The 21,628-nt window shown below is 37.6% G+C and overlaps 1 protein-coding gene across 2 annotated transcripts in view; it reads left to right on the forward strand.

Moving 5' to 3' along the window:
* Positions 1 to 21,628, forward strand: part of TESK2 (testis associated actin remodelling kinase 2) — a 130,396-nt gene that overhangs the window by 16,768 nt on the left and 92,000 nt on the right. The window contains exon 2 of one of the 2 annotated variants that reach the window (XM_049618635.1): positions 11,659 to 11,968. In XM_049618635.1, the coding sequence (XP_049474592.1) occupies positions 11,747 to 11,968 (222 nt within the window). In that variant the 5' untranslated portion in view covers positions 11,659 to 11,746. Of the gene's footprint in view, positions 1 to 11,658; positions 11,969 to 18,512; positions 19,125 to 21,628 lie in introns of those variants that run through there. The other variant, XM_049618636.1, reaches the window with a different exon arrangement.

The following is a 21,628-nucleotide window of genomic DNA, read 5'->3' on the forward strand; positions in this document are numbered from 1 at the left end:
TGGAATGTGTTTCTTTTTCTTTTTATATTTTTGAGAGAGAGAGACAGAGAGAGAGAGAGAGGGAGATTGAGAATGCACAAGTAGGGGAGGGGCAGAGAGGGAGAGAGAATCCCAGGCAGGCTGTGCATTATCAGCACAGAGTCCGATGCCTGCTAGGCTCCAACTCACAAACCATGAGATTGTGACCTGGACCGAAGTCAGACACTTAACTGACTGGGCCACCCAGGTGCTCCTGAAATGTGTTCCTTAAGTAATAAGACTTGAAAATAAAAATCAACTGGCCTAACTTCAAGATTGTGTCTCAGGGACTAGGGAAGCCCTAGGAGGAGAGAGAAGAGGGAAAAGCTGGTTGATGGGGCAGTTAGAACACTCACAATATTCATCATGTCAGTTCTCCATCTTATATGGTGCAGTTTGTGACATCCCCAGATAATTAGTAACATCACAGATCACCATAACAAGTACAATAATAATGAAAAGTTTGCCGTAGTGGAAGAATTACCAAAATGAGAGAGAGATGAGAAGTGAAGAAATGCTGTTGGAAAATGGTGCCAATAGACTTAATCAATGCAGGGTTGCCATAAACCTTCAGTTTGTAAAAAATGCACTATCTGTGAAGCATAGTAATTTATCCACAATAAAATAAGGTATACCTATATTCATTTGCTGGATTTTTTTAATTGAAAAATGTTTATCTTTTGTTTCTGAAGCCTTTTTGTTTTTGTTATTATGAGCAAAATGTAAGTAACACCCATTTACCCATCTCCCATATATAAGTTACTAACATTTTGTAAAATTTGCTACATTTATTTTTTTCTGATATATTTTAATGAAACTACAGACATGCTATTTCACCTCTGTTTCTCCAAAAATAAGTCTTATATAATCTTAATGTCATTGTCACACTTAACGAAATTGATAATAATTTTCTACTATCATCAGGGTGCCTGACTGGCTCAGGCAGAAGAGCATGTGACTCTTGATCTCGTGGTTGTAAGTCTGAGCTCCATGTTGGGTGTAAAGATTACTAAAAAAAGATTGATAAACTTAAAAAAATGATTTTCTACCATCATCTAGTAGAAATCCTTATAAAAATTTCCTCAGTTATCTTTTATATCTAGTTTGTTCAAATCAGGATTCAATCAAGTATCATTACTGTATTTAAGTCATTATAGCTCTTAATTCTCCTTCAGAGTCAGAATTTGAATAGAATACTATGTTTTCCATTCTTATATTTCTTCAGAAAGAAAAACTTTTGTAACAATTAGACTTTCCAATAATAGAACAAGCCACTGGAGGAATTAGTGGGCTCTTTCTTAGTGGTGTTTTTTCAGTAGGCTGGGCTGACTCTTGCTTCTGTAATGTTCAATCCATTGGCCACCATTCTTCATATTATTTGACTACGTTGTGGCATTTGATAATGTTCATCATTTCCACCTTTGGCTTGTGTGACATACTTTCTTCCTGGTTTTATTTTTACCTCTGTTGTTTCCCTTTTGTTCTGTATATGTTAGTGTTTCCTTGGCCTCTTATCTGATCTCATTTAAGGATGTCGAGAAGGAGACTGGGCTGTGGCACATAATAGCAACTCAGTAAATATTAGCTATTACTCATATTCTCTACTTTGAGAGACTCTTTAGAATATTTGGAAGTGCTAATGACTTTCAAGTCTGCGTCTCCAGGCTAGTCTTCTCTTCTGACTCCAGTGTGGTGTCGATAGCTGCTTCCTAAATATTGTCACTTGGTATTCTTTTAGGTACCTCAAACTCTGTGATCAGAAGAGAATTTTAATCAGTTCACAAATATTTTCCTTTGGTGAATTCCTCCTCATTCCCCAAATCACCCAAGCTTGAAACATGGGGAGGATTCTAGTTAAACTTGGAGTCATCCTAAGTACTGCTCGTACCTCCTACTTTCTCCTACTTCTATTTGCTCTCGTTTTAATTTTTTTTTAATGTTTATTTATTTTTGACAGAGAGAGAGAGACAGAGCATGAGTGGGGGAGAGGCAGAGAGAGGGAGACACAGAATCTGAAGCAGGCTCCAGGCTCTGAGCTTTAGCACAGAGCCCGATGTGGGGCTTGAACTCATGGACCGCGAGATCATGACCTGAGCCAAAGTCGGAGGCTTAACTGAGCCACCCAGGCACCCCAATTTTTGCTCTTGTTTTTAAAGTCACTTACCTGCTTTCCTAATTCTCTGTCCTTACTGCTAGTGCTTTAATTAAGTCCTCCTTATTTTTAACATGTCATTAGCAATTATCACACTGTATTGTACTCATTGAATTACATGTGTCTTTCTTTCCAAGGGGAGACTAAGCTCCTGGAGGGGTTGAATCATGTTTTATTTGGTTTTCTATATGCTTATCTAAGAGAGGCAGTAGTATAATGATTAAGAGTACAGGCTCTGGATTTGAATTCTGGCTCTACAACTTCTTGGCTGTAGGAGCTTGGACCAGTTAACTAATTCCTTCATGTCTTTGTTTCCACATTTAAAAAACAAGAATAATAATAGTATCTATTTTATTGGGCTATTATGAATATTAAATATAAAGCACGTGGAGGACTGTTTGGATTATAGTAACTAATTAAATTTTATTATAATGCCTTGTACCTACCTAGTTATCCAATTAACATTTGAGTCAGTTAACAGAGAAGATTCCTGAATTGTCCGAAAGACTGGACTAGTTAATGTAAATGCTTTTACAACTTTAAACCTAAGTTTCTGTTTTGTGTCATGACATAAGGCCTGGTAGATTGTAGTTAAAAGAGCAGAAAAGATGTTTATCCAAAAGAGATAATACAGTTTTAAGAACTGGCTTTTGATCTGTCTGACACCAATATATGCCATTGTGTAATTCATGGCTAATTAAATAGGGGATGCCAGTTTCTATGTTAGATTGCCTTTGGTTTGAATGGAAACTGCAACTCATTATTTCGCAGTAGGATGGCAAGTTCAGCAGTATTGCTTTTATTTTTAATTGGGCAGTCATCCTGAAATGTGTCTGTATTTGCTATGTTGGTTCATAGAAAGGATAGCAGCTGAGCAGACCTGTCATATAGATTTGCTATGTGGTTGGTCTTGATACACAGCTAATGTACTTGTCAGTATTCATGTTCTGGAAAATGGCCAGTTTTCTGGATTACATCTTACCCATAACAAATCCTTGTTTTGTTTTGACTTAGGAAATTTTTATGATAATAGAAAGAAAGCAATATATGATTAGGATACTGTTTGCCTTCTTTTTCTACTCTTTATACCCAGGTTATAAAAGTCCACTGAAATCTCAGCAGACTTTTTTACTCACTTTGTGGAACTTCATTACCAACTTTGTGCACACACAATTCTATATTTGGATGGATATTGAAAATTTTTGGTTGCTGGCTGACACTGACACTGCCATGTCCTGCCTGCTACCTGATGGTTGATAACTAGTCAGTACCTTGCAGGATTTTATTTGCATCTCCATTATTGTGAAGTTTCCTCTACTTTGTGCCTATTAAATGAGAGGGTAAGAAACAATAAATACTATATATCAGAATGGAAAAGAAATATGATTGGGAGTTGACCTATCTTCCCTGTCAGCTTGCAGCTTGGCATCCATTCTTTAGACAGTCTGTCTTTTTAAACCAATGCTCATTTTTATGTCTGTGGAATGTGATTAAATGACTAAAGGCTTTTGTTCCAGAGGCTGGTGGAGCTATCATTGTATACTCCTTAGCCTCTGTTGTCAAGATGGGGGTGGAGGGGTGGGTGGGAGTGGAATAATAGTAGCTTTCTACCTAGCTTAATATACAAATAATTTTTCACGAAATTTAGTTGTTTTTCTGGAAGGGACATATCATGGTGGAAAGTGTTTCAATTTGGAAGTACTGAATTTGAATCCCAAGTTTGTCACTAGTTATTTGAGTTTGATCAAGTCTTTTAATCTCAGTGTCTTAATTTCGTCCTCTTTAAATTTGAGATAATACCTACTTTGCAGAGTTGTCATAAATACTAGAGATAGCGTATGCAAAACACTTGGTAGGAGTGCCTAGGTGGTTTAGTCGTTTGAACGCCTGAGTCAGTTGAGCTCAGGTCATGATCTCATGGTTCATGGGTTTGAGCCCCGCATCAGGCTCTGTGTGGACAGCTTAGAGTCTGGATCCTACTGTGGATTTTGTGTCTCCCTCTCTCTCTGCCCTCCCCAGCTTGTGCTCTCTCTCTCAAAAATAAATAAACATTAAAAAAAATTTAAAACAAAATGAAACAAACAAAAAAAAACCCACTTGGTAGAATGCATGGTCCATGGTAAATGGTAACTGCAGTTATTATTTCCAGAAACATTTCAGATGGGAGTATGATCTAACTGTGAGTCCTAGAAAAGTTTCCTTGATTCTCTGGAAAATCATTTGTGGAGTTCCTGCTTTGAAGGATAATATATATAATATTGGATATACAGTATTTAATTCACTGGCTCATTTACTGGTAGCTTTTACTTTTCCCACAGTTTTAATTGTACCTTCTTTGTGAAAAATAAATCAATCCCCAATATAAGTGAAAATTAGCCTTTGAAAAGCAACACTCGCCTATGTAAAAAAGAAAGCAAAAGGTTTGAACTTCCAAGTTTATAAGTGTTGAAATTGAGAATACAGTTACTAAAAAATGATTTGTGTCCTTCCTAGCAACATAATTTTGGCATTTTTGAAAGACTGCTAAAGGCTATTTCCTAGTTTAAAGTACCAAACTGATGTAGCTTTTCTAACACAGTATTTCTCAACGAGGGCACTATTGGCATTTAGGGCAGGACAATTCTTTGTTGTGCAGGAGTGTTCTATGCATTGTAGGACATTTAGCTTTCCTGGCCCCTGCCCACTAAAATGCCAGTAGTGCCCACCCCACACCTTCACCACTGTGACAGTAACTCCTCCCTGACAAGGACCTTCCTCCCCCTAAATTTTCACATGTCCCTAAATGAGAACCACTGGGATTCCAGCTGAAATATTTTTAGTGAAGCAGATCATACTATCACCAGTTTTCATTTAAGAATTCCAAGTTTGGGGCAGTTGGTTGAACATCCGACTCTTGATTTCAGCTCAGGTCATGATCTCAGGTTCATGAGATTGAGCCCTGTGTTGGGCTCCATGCTAACAATGCAGGACCTAGTTGGGATTCTCCTTCTCCCTCTCTCTGCTCTCCCCTGTTCGCACGCACACTCTCTCTTCCTCTCTCTCAAAAAAAAAAAAAAAATTAAAAAGTCTTTAAAAAATAAAAACTTATTATGAAAGGAAATCTTTGTGTTTTAGAATTTCACTAGCATTTAGATATAGAAGAGTTATTCAAATGAATTAATAGCAATTTTTAATCTATTAACAGTATTTAGGGAAACCCTATGATGCCATATAAGGCAATAAAACTATACATTTATAATAAATAGTAAATTTATTTCATAAATATTTCCATACTAGAATTTTTTTCAAAGAAGTGAACTTCATTGTTAACATTTCCTTTTTATTTTTTAATGTTTATTTATATTTGAAAGAGAGAAAAAGTGAGAGCAGGGGAGGGGCAGAGAGAAAGGAAAACAGAGGATCCAAAGCAGGCTCTGTGCTGACAGCAGATAGTGTCATGCAGGGCTCAAACCCATGAAGCATGAGATCATAACCTGAGCTGAAGTCGGAGTCTCAACCAACTGACCACTCAGGTGCCCCGTTAACATTTCCAACAAAAATATTCATCTCCTCACCCGGATGGACACCAATTTTGCACTTTTTTCTAGATGAAAGACTTCAAACATGTACCTATTTTCACATCATAAAGTGGTAGTTAGGTATCCTAGCTGTGCCATCTTTAGAAGTAATGTGAGGCCACATTGCCAAGACAGTGTTTTTGGGTGAGAACTCAAGGCAAATTGCCTTTGAGAAGTCAAAGGAGTGCAGTAGTCCCTTGTTAGTGACATTGATAATATTTATTTTTCTCCATTGCCCCAGGCAAACAAGGTGCCATCCTTACTAAATGTGTAGACTTTGCAGTTTTTCCCACATTCCCTTGGAAACGATGTACTTTCTGTGAAATGTGGTGGTCCATTTACCATGTGCAGTTCTTCTGATCCTCACACTGTCAGGAACAGCATGAATGGCTCCATCTTGTCCCAGGAAAATGAATTCTTCTTCTTTTTTTTTAATGTTTAATTTTGAGGGGGGGGGTGCGCCTGGGTGGGTCAGTCGGTTAAGTGTCCAACTTTGGCTCAGGGTGTGATCTCACGGTTTGTGGGTTCGAGACCTGCATCGGGCTCTGTGCTGAACACTTGCCCAGAGCCTGGAGCCCGCTTCAGATTCTGTGTCTCCTCTCTCTGCCCTTCCTCTACTCGTGCTCTGTCTCACTCTGTCTTTCAAAAATAAATAAATTAAAAAAAAAAGAGAGAGAGAGGGAGAAAGAATGAGTGGGGGAGGTGCAGAGAGAAAGGGAGACACTGAATCCGAAGCAGGCTCCAAGCTCTGAGCTGTCAGCACACAGCCCAATGCAGGCCTCGAACTCACAAACTGTGAGATCATAACCTGAGCCAAATTCAGATGCTCAACCAACTAAAATACCCAGGTGCTCTGAAAATTAATTCTTCTTCTTCTTTTTTTAACATTTATTTGTTTTTGAGAGAGAGTGAGAGAGCGTGAGTGGGGAAGGGGCAGAGAGAAGGGAGAGAGAGACAGTCCCGAGCAGGCTCCGCACTGCCAGCATGGAGCCTGATGTGGGGCTCGAACCCACAGACCATGAGATCATGACCTAAGCTGTAGTCAAGAGTGCAATGCTCAACTGGCTGAGCCACCCAGGCGCCCCTCAAGTGGTCTGTTTAAAGTGAAACCTGCATTTTTTCAGTCATTGAATCTTTCTAGTAAATGTGAGAGTAATTGCAGTTGTCTTTGTTCCCCAAAATAGTATACTTTCAGGGGTACAATTAGTATAAAAAATATAATATTCCATAAATAAGACTAAGGGAGGTAATTGAAAGGCTGAAAATGTAAAAATCTCACACATTTCAAATAATTCCTTTTTTACTTTAAAATTAATCATTTTCAGGGGTGCCTGGGTGACTCAGTTGGTTGAGTGTCCGACTTCGGCTCAGGTCATGATCACACAGTTTGCAGATTCAAGCCTTGTGTCAGGCCCTATGCTGACAGCTCAGAACCTGGAGCCTGCTTTGAATTTTGTGTGTGTCTCTCTCTCTGCCCCTCCCCTGCTCTATCTCTCTCTCAAAAATAAAATAAACATTAAAAAATTTTTTTTAATTAATCATTTTCAGACTTAAAAAATAGGACGTGGTTTCATTTGTACTTTTGTTGCCTTTCATGGCTAATTAAAATTTATCAGATTAAATTGAAAGTCACTTGTAGCTTGGTTGATTTCATTTAAGACATGGTCATTTAGGGAGCACTTGGGTGTCTCAGACAGTTAGGTGTCCGAGTTTTGGTTTCTTGTCAGGTCATGATCTCACAGTTCATGAGTTCAAGTCCTACATCAGGCTTTGTGTTGTCAGTGCAGAGCCTGCTTGCAATTCTCTCTCTCTCTCTCTCTCTCTCTCTCTCTCTACTACCCAGTAGTGCAATTGCTGGGTTGTAGGGTAGTTCTATTTTTAATTTTTTGAGCAACCTCCATACTGTTTTCCAGAGTGGCTGCATCAGTTTGCATTCCCACCAGCAGTGCAAAAGAGATCCTCTTTCTCCGCATCCTCACCAACATCTGTTGTTACCTGAGTTGTTAATGTTAGCCATTCTGAATGGTGTGAGGTTGTATCTCACTGTTTTGATGTGATGAGTGATGTTGAGCATTTTTTTATGTGTTGGTTGGCCATCTAGATGTCTTCTATGGAGAAGTGTCTATCCATGTCTTTTGCCCATTTCTTCACTGGATTATTTGTTTTTTGGGTGTTGGCATATAATTTTTCATAATATTCTCTTATAATCCTTTGTATTTCTTGCTGTTGGTGTTGGTTTTATTTCTCCTCCTTCATTCTGATTTTATTCATTTGAGTCCTCTTTCTCTTTTTTTTTTTTTTGATGAGTCTGGCTAAATGCTTATCGATTTTGTTGATCTTTTCGAAGAACCAGGTCCTGGTTTCATTGATCTGTTCTTTTTTTTTTTTTAGTTTCTGTTTCATTTATTTGTGTTCTAATCTTTATTATTATCTTCCTTCTACTAGCTTTAGGCTTTGTTACTCTTTTCCTAGCTCCTTTAGGTGTAAAGTTAGGTTGTTTATTTGAGATTTTTTTTTGTTTCTTGAGGTAGGCCTGCATTGTTATAATATTCCCTTTAGAATAGCTTTTGCTGCATCCCAAAGATTTTGGACAGTTGTATTTTCTTTTTCATTTGTCTCCATGTATTTTTAAATTTCTTTGATTTCTTGGTTGACCCATTTATTGTTTACTAGCAAGTTATTTAGCCTCTGTGTATTTGTGTTCTTTCCAGATTTTGTCTTGTGATTGGTTTCTAGTTTCATACTATTATCCTCAGGAAAGATGCGTGATATGATTTTAGTCTTTTTCAATTTGTTGAGACTTGTTTTGTGGTCTAACATGTGATTTGTTCTGGAAGATGTTCCATGTGCACTTGAAAAGAATGTGTATTCCACTGTTTTTGGATGTTCTGAATATATCTATTAGATCCATATGGTCTAATGTGTCATTCAAAGCTATTGTTTCCTTGTTGATTTTCTGTCTGATCTATCTATCAATGTAAGTGGGGTGTTAAAGTCCCCTACTATTGTATTATTGTCAATTTTTTCCTTTATGTCTGTTAATAATTACTTTATGTATTTATAGTTGTTACATTCTCTTGTTGAAATTTTCCCTTTATCATTATGTAGTGTCCTCCTTTGTTTCTTTTTATCATCTTTTTTTTTAAAGTCCCATTTTGTCCATATAAGTATTGCTACCCCAGCTTTCTTTTCACTTCCATTTTTTTGTAACTTAAACAAATGTTTTTGAATTAAATTTTAATGATACCACTTAACTACAACTTACTTCTTTCCCCCTACTTAGTATTGCTTTTGAAATACATCTACATTGCTAGATAGAGTTCATTCATTGTAAGTGCTATGTATTTCATTGAAAATATTCTACAGTTTACTGTTGTTCTTACAGATTAACTTTGGGTTGTTTCCTCCCCCCTCCACACACACACTTATTACAAACAATGCTGAAATAAAATGAATATTCTTGTTCACATCTCCTGATGTGCAGGAGTTTGTATAAGTATATATCTTTTATTTTTTTAACCTTCTTAAAAAATTTTATTTATTTATTTATTAGAGAGAGAGAGAAAGAGAGAGAGAGAGAGAGAGAGAGAGCGAGAGAATGAGCAGGGGAAGGGCAGAGAGAGAGAGGGAGACAGAGGATCCAAAGTGCAAGGCTCAAACTCATGAACCATGAGATCATGACCTGAGCAAAAGTCAGATACTTAACCAACTGAGCCACCCAGGCGCCCCAGCATATACCTTTTAAATAAATACATTTCCCCTTCCCCATGAACCAAGATACAAAGATATTTGCTTTTCAGAATAAAAATATCAAAAATTTCAGCCTAGGGGCACCTGACTGGCTCATTTGGTTGAGCAGTCAACTCTTTTTTTAAATTTTTTTTTTTCAACGTTTTTTATTTATTTTTGGGACAGAGAGAGACAGAGCATGAACGGGGGAGGGGCAGAGAGAGAGGGAGACACAGAATCGGAAGCAGGCTCCAGGCTCGGAGCCATCAGCCCAGAGCCTGACGCGGGGCTCGAACTCACAGACTGCGAGATCGTGACCTGGCTGAAGTCGGACGCTTAACCGACTGCGCCACCCAGGCGCCCCGAGCAGTCAACTCTTGATCTCAGCTCAGGTCTTGATCTCAGGATCATGAGTTCAAGCCCTGTGTTGGGCTCCACGCTAGGCATGGAGCCTACTTGAAAGAAAAAAAAAAAAAAAAAAAAAAAAAGAAAGAAAAAAGAAAAATTTCAGCCTATTGTGCTATTTTGAAACTTGTAACAGCTCCAACCAAACCAGTTTCGTTGGTATTAGGTATTCCTTACCTCCTCTCAGACCTATTGAGCTACAATGAGCAATTCTGTCTTCCAAGTCTTAGTATAGACAATAGAATTTGCTACCCACCAGAAAAATTGAAGGCATTGTGGAAGTTAATAATGTATTTCATTCAAAATGAAATATATCTAAAAAAATTAAAACTCAGTAGATAGTAAGGCAGTCAGATTGTTCAGTAATTTCACAAGCAACTATGTTTTATGTAGTTTTAACTTCAGTATTTTGTACTTTCTTTTTTTTTTTTAAATTTTAATGTTTACTTTTATTTTTGAGAGAGAGAGAGAGCGCACAAGCAGGGAGAACAGAGAGACTGGGAGACAGAAACAGGCTGTAGGCTCTGAACTGTCAACATGGAGCCTGACATGGGGCTTGAACTCACGAACCATGAGATCATGACCCGAGCTGAAGTTGGAAACTTAACCAACTGAGCCACCCAGGTGCCCCATTGTATTTTATTTTTCTAAAGTGAAGTTTATTTTTCCCCATCTTTTCTATCTCTGTCCACATTACAGTCACCCTTGTCTTTCTCCACATTCAAGTACTGATCCCCTTTTCTAAAGTTCATTTTTTTAATGTTTATTTATTTTTGAGAGAGAGACAGAGACAGAGAGAGAGACAGAGTTTGAGCAGGGGAGGGGCAGCGATAGGGAGTCACAGAATCTGAAGCAGGCTCCTGGCTCTGAGCTGTCAGCACAGAGCCCCATGCAGGGCTCAAACTCACAAACTGTGAGATTATGACCGGAGCCAAAGTTGGACACTTAACCTACTGAGCCACCCAGGCGCCCCAAGAACATACTAATTCTTATATCATGGATTATTATTATTATTTAAATGTTTATTTATTTCTGAGAGAGAGAGAGAGAGCATGAGTATGGGTAAGGGGCAGGGAGAGAGGGAGACAGAAAATCCCAAGCAGAGTCCAGGTTGTCAGCACAGAGCCTGATGCAGGCTTGAACTCATGAACTACAAGATCATGACTGAGCCAAAACGAAGAGTCGGATGCTTAACCAACTGAGTCACACAGGCTCCCCTATTGTGGATTATTTGAGAATGAAATGATGACCTATGTACAGCTTTTATACTATGATTCCTAGAATGGGTGCTCAATGAATGATAGATATTATTGTTATTTTGTTTTTTAGAATGCAGTTGATATTTATTATAGTCTACTCTAAAGACTGACTACATTTTGGGCTTTAAATATATCAGTATTTTTTTTAAATTTTTTTTTTTAACATTTATTTATTTTTGAGACAGAGAGAGACAGAGCATGAACAGGGGAGGGTCAGAGAGAGGGAGACACAGAATCTGAAACAGGCTCCAGGCTCTGAGCTGTCAGCACAGAGCCCGACACGGGGCTCGAACTCACAGCCCTCACGGACCGCAAGATCATGACCTGAGCTGAAGTCGGCTGCTTAACCGACTGAGCCACCCAGGCGCCCCTAAATATGTCAGTATTTTTTAAGGTAAAGGTATAAAGTATTTTTTAGATCTGAAAATCAGGACCTAGAATGTGAAAGAGGAAATATTTTTACATTGATAATTCATTGGTTTGCATGTATTTATTCATTAATGGTTTTAATGAAATATCTTTCTGATATCTCTTTTAGCATCAAACCGGAAGAGAAGTAAAACTCAACAAAATCGTATTATGTGTGGAGTTCCTTCTTAAAAGAAGAAAAAGTGATTATTGAGACTATGGATCGGAGCAAACGGAATTCAATTGCAGGCTTTCCTCCACGTGTGGAGCGTCTTGAAGATTCTGAAGGAGGTGGTGGGGGAGATGGGAACATGACCCAGGTGGGAAGAGTTTGGCCATCTTCATATCGAGCTCTTATAAGTGCCTTTTCTAGACTGACACGTTTAGATGACTTCACCTGTGAAAAAATAGGGTCTGGCTTCTTCTCTGAAGTGTTCAAGGTGAGTGATGCCTCTGCTTTTCTCATAGTGTCTTGTTGATAATCAGCTTTACTACAGAGTTGATAATTGTGTTTAATTATGACATATCCTTTGCCTAGTTGAGGTGAGGGTGCTGTGCATCTTGATCAGTGTTCTAAATTTTCCTCTCCTCCGGCTTTGGGACTGTTGGTGGCCATGGGCCTGGCCAGTGCTATGTGTGCTTTTGCTGGTCCATGTGTGACACCATGACCCTGGCCAGTATACTGGGTCTCACTTGGGGTCTGCTACCAGATGCACTCAACATATAGGAGAATGCAGGAGGGTTCTGGGGATGCCCTGAGCCAGCCAGCAGTTTGGAGTTACCTTGAAGATGGAAATTCATGTGATTTACATCATATCTGCTCCTTCCATTTATGCCTGGGAGGCCTGACCTGCCCCTTTTCCATCAGCGCCTAGAGTCAGAACCTGGATATTTTTGTATTTACTTGGTGGTGCCCAATCACTGCCTCAGACACTTTGGAGATGGAGGGGATGACTGGGAGAATTTTACCATTGGGAGTTGTACATAATAGTTGTTTATATCCTATTTTTTCCTCTTTCCATCTCTCCAGAGACATTTATCAAGGCCCTTATTTTGATCAAAAAAATAAATTAATTAAAAAAATAAACTGTCCTCTCACACTATAAACTTCTAGGCTATTTTATTTTATTTTATTTATTTATTTTTTGTTTGTTTTTATATGAAATTTATTATCAAATTGGTTTCCATACAACACCCAGTGCTCATCCCTACAGGTGCCCTCCTCAATTTCCACCACCCACTTTACCCTCCCTCCCAACCCCCATCAACCCTCGGTTTATTCTCAGTTTTTACAGTCTCTTATGGTTTGCCTCCCTCCCTCTTTTTTTTTCCCCTTACCCTCCCCCATGATCTTTTGTTAAATTTCTCAGGATCCACATAAAAGTGAAAACATATGGTATCTGTCTTTCTCTGTATGACTTATTTCAATTAGCATAACACTCTCTAGTTCCATCCACATTGCTACAAAAGGCCATATTTCATTCTTTCGCATTGCCACATAGTATTCTATTGTATATAGAAACCACAACTTCTTATCCATTCATCAGTTGATGGACATTTAGGCTATTTCCGTAAATTGGCTATTGTTGGTTATTTATTGCTGCTATAAACATTGGGGTACAAGTGCCCCTATGCACCAGCATTCCTGTATCCCTTGGGGAAATTCCTAGCAGTGCTATGGCTGGGTCATAGGGTACATCTATTTTTTAATTTTTTTTTTTTTTTAAATATATGAAATTTACTGTCAAATTGGTTTCCATACAACACCCAGTGCTCATCCCAAAAGGTGCCCTCCTCAATACCCATCACCCACCCTGCCCTCCCTCCCACCCTGCCCTCCCTCCCACCCCCCATCAACCCTCAGTTTGTTCTCAGTTTTTAACAGTCTCTTATGCTTTGGCTCTCTCCCACTCTAACCTCTTTTTTTTTTTTTTTTTTTTCCTTCCCCTCCCCCATGGGTTTCTGTTATGTTTCTCAGGATCCACATAAGAGTGAAACCATATGGTATCTGTCTTTCTCTGTATGGCTTATTTCACTTAGCATCACACTCTCCAGTTCCATCCATGTTGCTGCAAAAGGCCATATTTCATTTTTTCTCATTGCCACGTAGTATTCCATTGTGTATATAAACCACAATTTCTTTATCCATTCATCAGTTGATGGACATTTAGGCTCTTTCCATAATTTGGCTATTGTTGAGTAGGCTATTTTATTTTAATTATAAAGATAATACATGCTGATCAAAAATTCAAATAATATAGGAGTATCTTCCACTCCCCCTCCCTATATATATCTCTCTAATAATAAGCATTATTAACAATTTGATATGTATACTTCTGGATCCTTTTCTGTGCTTACACATATATTATACACAGACATCTTATATACATATATAAAAATTTATATATAAATATAAGAAAATACACATATATACCCACTCATATAGTTTTTATTTGGTTATTTTTTAATAAAGTTGAGCCCTTAATGCTTCCAAGTATTCGTATTTCCCAAGTTCACTTACTCTCCCAGAACATTATTTCATACTTTTTCTTCTCTCATCAAAACCTCAGTACTTCTTTTCAGTGATGAGCTTGCGTCCTAATTCACTGAGAAAACTGAAGCAAGCTGGAGAACTTCCACAGCCTCCTATCACCACAAATACCTACTAATCCAGTATCTTTACCCACTTACTCAGTCTTTATACCTGTCACTATGGATGAACTACCCATGTTCCAATTTAAGCCATATTTCAAGTTCCAGGTGTTTTTTTTTTAATTTTAATGTTTATTATTTTTGAGAGAGAGAGAGAGAGAGCGCGAGCAGGGGAGTGGCAGAGAGAGAGGGAGACACAGAATCTGAAGCAGGCTCCAGGCTCCAAGCTGTCAGCACAGAGCCTGATGCAGGGCTCGAACGTACAAAACTCAAGTTCATGATCTGAGCCGAAGTTGGACTCTTAACTGACTGAGCCACCCAGGAGCCCCCCTTTGCCCATTAAAAAAAAAAATTAATTCCACTATACTTAATATACAGTGTATATTAGTTTCATGTATACAATGGTGATTCAACAATTCTGTACATTACTCAGTGCTCATCATAAGTGTACTCTCTCTCTCTCTCTCTCTTTTTTTTAAATGTTTCATTTTTGAGAGATAGAGACAGAGTGCAAGTGAGGAAGGGGCAAAGACAGGGAGACACAGAATCCAAGGTAGGCTCCAGGCTCTGAGCTGTCAGCACAGAGACTGATGCAGGGCCAGAACCCACGAACCATGAGATCATGACTTGAGCCGAAGTTGGATGCTTAACCGACTGAGCCACCCAGGCACCCCATGATAAGTGAACTCTTTATCCCCTTCGCCTATTTGATCAATCTCCCAGCCCACCTCCCCTCTGGTAACCACCATTTTGTTCTCTATAGTTAAGGGTCTGTTTTTTGGTTTGTCTCTTTTTTTCCTTTGTCCATTTATTTTGTTTCTTAAATTCCACATATAGGTGAAATCTTGTGGTATTTGTCTCTTTATCTGACTAACGTATTTTACTTAGCATTACATCCTCTAGATTCATCCATGGTGTTGCAAATGGCAAGATTTTATTCTTTTTTTATGGCTGAATAATATTCTGTTGTATATAAATATACCACATCTTTTTTATCCATTCATCTAATGATGGACACTTGGGTTGCTTCCATATTTTGGTTATTGTAAATAATGCTTCAATAAACATAGGAGTGCATATATTTTTTCAAATTAGTATCTTTGTATTCTTTGTGTGAATACTTAGTAGCAGAATTACTGGATCATATGGTAGTTGTATTTTTAATTTTTTGAGGAACATCCATATGTTTTCCACAGTAGCTGTACCAGTTTGCATTTAAAAAACAATTTTTTTTAACATTTATTTATTTTTGATAAAATAAATAAGAGAGAGACAGAGCATGAACGGGGGAGGGTCAGATAGAGGGAGACAGAATCTGAAACAGGCTCCAGGCTCTGTGCTGACAGCTCAGAGCCCGACGCGGGGCTCGAACTCACGGACCGTGAGATCATGACCTGAGCCGAAGTCGGCCGCTTAACCGGCCGCTTAACGGAGCCACCCAGGCTCCCCCCAGTTTGCATTTTGACCAACAGTGCATGAGGGTTCTTTTTTCTCTATATCCTCCCTAACACTTGTTGTTTCTTGTGCTTTAATTTTAGCCATTCTGACAGTTGTGAGGTGCTATCTCACTGTGGTTTTGATTTGCATTTCCCTGATGATTAGTGATGCTGAGCATCTTTTCATGTGTCTGTTGGCAGTTCCTTTGCCCATTTTTGAATTGGGTTGCATTTGTATGTATGTATATGAGTTGAAAATATTTTCTCCTATAGATTGTCTTTTAACTCTCTTGATTGTGTCCTTTGATATATACAAGTTTTAAATTATGATTAAGTCCAGTTTATCTATTTTTTCTTGGGGTGCTTGTGCTTTTTGGTGTGATATCCAAGAAATTATTGCCAAATCCAGTATCATGAAGATTTTCCCCAGTGTTTTCCTGTAAGAGTTTTATAGATTTAGGTCTTTGCATTTAGGTCTTTGATCCACTCAAGTTAACTTTTGTATATGGTGTCATGTAAATAGTAATGTGCTTTTAATTTTAAATTCCAGTTGTTCATTACTGGTGTATATGAATGTGACTGACTTTTTTTTACACTAACCTTGTATCCTGAAGCCTTATTATAATTGCTTATCAGTCCCAGGAGGTTTTTTTAATAGATTCTTTAGGATTGCTACATAGATGATTATGTCATCTGTGAACAAAGACAGTTTTATCTTTTTTCCTTCCAACCTGTATATCTTATCTTATCTTATCTTATCTTATCTTATCTTATCTTATCTTATCTCATCTCATCTCATCTCATCTCATCTATTAGCTAGGACTTGTAGTATGATGTTAAAATGCAGTAGTGAGGGAGCACCTGGGTGGGCTCAGCCAGTTAGGGATCTAACTCTTCATTTCGACTCAGGTCATGATCTTACAATGGTGAGATGGAGCCCTGTGTTGGGCTCTATGCTGAGTGCAGAGCCTGCTTGGGATTCTCTCTCTCTCCCTCTCTCTCTGTTCCTCCCCTGCTCATGCTTTCTCTTTTTCCTCAAAATAAATAAACAAACATTAAAAAAAAAGAAAAGAAAAGCAGTAGAGAGAAGGTACATCCGTACCATTTTCCTAATCTTAACCAGAAAGCTTTGAGTTTTTCACCATTAACATAATGTTTGCTGTAGGGTTTTGTTTTTTTTTTAAAGATTAAAAAATTTTTTTTTAATGTTTACTTTTGAAGTAGAGACAGAGTGTGAGCAGGGGCAGGGGCAGAGAGAGGGGGAGACACAGAATTTGAGGCAGGCTCCAGGCTCTGAGCTGTCAGCACAAAGCCTGACATGGGCCCGAACTCATAAACTGCTAGATCATGACCTGACCTGAAGTCTGACATTTAACTGATTGAGCCACCCAGGCACCTCTGATATTTAATTTCTAATGATGATCAGAGAAAATGATGTACATGATGTCTACCTTTTAGAGTATACTTAGATTTTGTTTTGTCCTAATACATGGTCTTTTTTTTTTTTTTTTTTGGCCAATGTGTTTGAAACAAGTATTAATTCTCTGTTTTATGTGTTTGTTTGCATAAAGTTCTGTATGTGTCTTTTCATTTCTATCTTCTATCTTATTTAGAAATTCTCTATATTTCCATGTTACAAATAAAATTATCATTTTTTAATCTTATGATTTTACTACTTATATTTAAATATTTGATCTATCTGGAATTCATCATTCAGTTGTACCAGCAATATTTATTATGTATTTAATATTTTTCTCACTGATTGGAAAATTTACTGAATTTTCCTAAGTATTTTGGTATGTTTCAAGGTCTGTTTTCTTAGGTCCGTTTAATCTGTTGCCTTGATCTGTCTATTCATATACTAGTACACACTGTTATAATAACTTAATCATTGCAACTTTATTTTAATATCTGGTTAGTCTAGTTCTCTATCATTATTCTTCCTTTTCAGAATTGTCTTGGTGTTTCTACCTTATTTTTTATGTGAGATTTATCTATTTTTAAAACTTTTTTATTTTAATTAGGCTCCAAATCCAATATGGGGCTTGAAATCACAACCCTGGGATCAAGAGTTGCATGCTTTACTGACTGAGCCAGCCAGGCACCCCTTTAGGTGACTTTTAGAATCAATCAGCTTGTCAGTTTCCTAAAGCATACTATTGCCATTTTTATTGAGGTTAGAGAGAATTTATAGATTTAGGGAGAATTAATGTCGTTATGGTATTGAATCTTTTATGTAAGTACATTCCATACCTTTATTTTGTATCTCTTCAAGTATTTTGTGCCCCTTGGTAGACATCAGAAATTTTTTAGCTTGCACATTTTCTGCAACGTTTATTCTTAGTTTTTTCTCTTTTCTATTGCAATTGTAAATTGGAGCTCTCCTTCCATTATATCTTCTGTTTGTTGTTTGCATATGAGGACTACTAAATTTTGCATATTAATTTTTGATGCAGCCAACATACTGAATTAAAAACAATTTTTTTAAATGCTTATTCATTTTTGAGACACAGAGACAGAGCACAAGTGGGGGAGGGGCAGAAGGAGAGGGAGACACAGAATCCAAAGCAGGCTCCAGGCTCTGAGCTGTCAGCACAGAGTCCAACACGGGGCTTGAACTCATGAACTATGAGATCATGACCTGAGTGGAAACCAACTGAGCCACCTAGGCTCCCCTAACATACTGAATTATTAATGTTTGTGATAGATTTTCAGTTGATTTGTTTTGGTTTTCCAGGTTTATAATCATGTCAGCTATAAATGATGATATGTTCATTTATTTCTTATTTTTATACCTCACTTTTTCTCAACCAACTGCAATGACTAATACTTCCTAAAATATTAATAGTGATATTTGTCATCTTTGTCTTGTTCCTGACTTTAATGGGAATGCTTGTAGTGTTTCCTAATTAATATGATTTGGAGGCTGAAATAAATATATTTTATTCTATTGGATCTTTAAAATATTAACAAAAATCTTCTATTTTCTTAAGAATTATTTTTATGAAGAATGGATGTTGAATTTTACCACATGTCTTCTCAGAATCTATGGTATGATGGTTACTTTTATGTGTCAACTTGACAGGGCCACCAAGTACCCAGATATTTGGTTAAACATTATTCTGGGTGTGTCTGTGAGAGTGTTTTTGGATGAGATTAACATTTGAATCAGTAGATGTAAGTAAAATAGATTGCCCTCCCTAATGTGGGTGGCCCTCATCGAAACATTTGAAGATCTGAATAGAATAAAAAGGCTGACCTTCTTATAATTAAGAGGGGAACCCTTCCTGCCTGACTGCTTGAGTTGGGACATTGGTCTTTTTCTGCTTTTGGATTGGAACCAAAATATTCTTGGGCCTGGAGACTGCCAGCTTTTGGATTGGAACTTATATCATTGGCCCTCCTGGATCTCAGGCCTTCGGACTTGGACTGGAACTACACCATTGTCTCTCCTGGGTCTCCAGCTTGCTGACTGCAGATCTTGGAACTTCTCAGCTTCCATTATCATGTGAGCCAATTCTTAATAATAAATCTCTTTCTCTCTGTATATATCCTATTAGTTCTGTTCCTCTGGAGAACTCTAATACATATGGTGGTAAAACTATTTTTTTCTTTTGATCTCTTAGTAAAGTGAGTTGTATTAGTAGGTGTTCTAATAGTGAGCCATCCTTGCATTCCTGGTTTATTATTCTTTCATGTGCTGCTAACTTCTTTTTGCTGGGGGTTTTTGCCTTGATATTTGTGAGACTTGTCTGTGGTTTTCTCTTTCATGCTTTTGTTATTAGTTTTGGTAGCAATGTTATTCTTACCTCAAAAAAAATTATTTTGAAGTCTTTTCTCCCCTATGCTTTGGAACAGTTGAAATAGTTTTGGAATTACTCCTTAAGAATTCATTAATATAGAATTCTCCTGTGCAATGTTTGGTCAGGTACTTTGATATTTTTCCTTTTCTTCTGGGGTAATTGGTCTATTTAGATTTTTGTTTCTTCTGGGTCAATTTTGGTAAATTATATTTTACTAAAAAGTTATTATTTCTTATAGGGTTTCTAATATACTTGCATAGAAATGAGTAAATTTTGACTTAAATCTTTTGTTTGTTTAAGTAACTTTTAGATTAGTTGCAACTCTTGGAGTATAGATCCTACACTATTTGGTCTGTTGGTCCTTTTTCATGGATTTTCATTTCTCCTGTGATTTATAATTTTTTTATTGAAAATCTGTTTTCAGTGGGAGACGATTTCCCCTGGAGTTCTTTTTTTGTAAAAAAGCATTTCTTTTCTTTTTTTTTTTTTTAATGTTTATTTATTTATTTTGAGAGAGAAAGAGAGAGAGAGCATGAGGAGGGGAGGGGCAGACAGAGAGGAGGAGAGAATCCCAAGCAGGTTTCTTGCGGTCAGCACAGAGCCAGACATGGGGCTTGAACTCACAAACCATGAGATCATGACCTGAGCTGAAATCCAGAGTCAGATACTTAACCTACTGAGCCACCCAGGTGCCCTTCCCTTGGAGCTCGTGTGTGTGTATGTGTGTGTGTGTGTTTTAATGTTTATTTATTTTTGAGAAAGAGAAAAACAGTACAAGTAGGGGAGGGGCAGAGAGAGACACACAGAATCTGAAGCAGGCTTCAAGCTCCAAACTCCAAACTCCAAGCTGTCAGCACAGAGCCCGATGTGGGGCTTGAACTCAGGAACTGAGAGATCATGACCTGAGCTGAAGTTGGATACCCAACCGACTGAGCCACCCAGGTGCCCCGAGTTCTTTTGTTCTAAGTTGTGGATGTACTTAATATAGTGGTCTCACATTTGCTTCTGCTGGAGTCATATAGGTTCTAGATCTGAACCTAAAGGCTTTATTTTGATTTCTTGGCTCAGGCTTTCTGTATAGATCTCAAACCTGAACTTGATTTTCATAGTTGGCTTTTATTCCTCATTTAAGGCAGTAGGATCTAGCATTATCCTACTACAAATGCCTACTATGAAAAGGAGAAAGCTAGTTAACATTATTTCATGGTATTTTAGAAAGTAATTAGTTAATTTTATGGTGAGGACATTATCATTGGGAAAGAGAGAAATTGGTCTATTTATTTATTCTGCATGTAATAGTCTGATACAGGGTTTGATAAACTATAGCCTGCCACTTTTTTTGTAAATAAAGTTTTATTGCAACACATCCACACCCATTTGTCAGTATGTATGTTTTATGGTTGCCTTTGTGCTACAATAACAGATTTAAATAGTTGTAACAAAGACCACGTGGCCCTTCAAGCCTAAGGTATTTACTCTCTGACCCTTTACAGAAAAAGTTTGCCAACTCCTGGTCTGATAACTATAATGCAGCTAGGATATGGTTAGTTTTTATCTTTGATTACAAAGTACAAATGACTACAGGGTTTTAAAGGTCAGGTTAAATAAAAAGTGTATCACTGGCAATAAAAGGAAATATTTGATTTCTGGTATGGGAGATAGAAATTATGCAGATAATTTAAGGACTTTCAGTTGCTTTAGATAGCAAAAGGAAGACTGGTTGATGGATGACTTTACACTGACGAATGTGGATTTATGTGACTTGCTTGTATTCCTTTAAAATAATTCAGTTTTAGAATTTAGGACCTTCTGGTCACTCATCCTTAAAAATTGATCTTTGTTATGTTTATATGTTCCAGAAATGGATTTATACAAACCCAAAAGACAAGCCTTCTCTTTTAGGTGTATTCAGCTTCTGTATTTCACAAAAAATGTGTTTGTTTTTAAGGTTAATGATAAGTTTAGCTAATCTACTGTTAGGAAATAATTAAGGCAGATGGACTTGGACTGGAGCAGTTGTTCTCAACTGGGGGCAGTTTTGCTCTGAACGTGATATTTGACAGTGTCTGAAGTTATTTTTGGTTGTCACAATTAGGCAGTGAATGCTACTGGTATCTAGTGGGTAGGGGCCACATACATAATTTTATGTATGTATGTATGTACATATGTATGTATGTATGTATGTATGTATTTACTTCCAGGTTAGTTA

Source organism: Panthera uncia, assembly GCF_023721935.1.
Source record: "Panthera uncia isolate 11264 chromosome C1 unlocalized genomic scaffold, Puncia_PCG_1.0 HiC_scaffold_4, whole genome shotgun sequence".
NCBI lineage: Eukaryota > Metazoa > Chordata > Mammalia > Carnivora > Felidae > Panthera > Panthera uncia.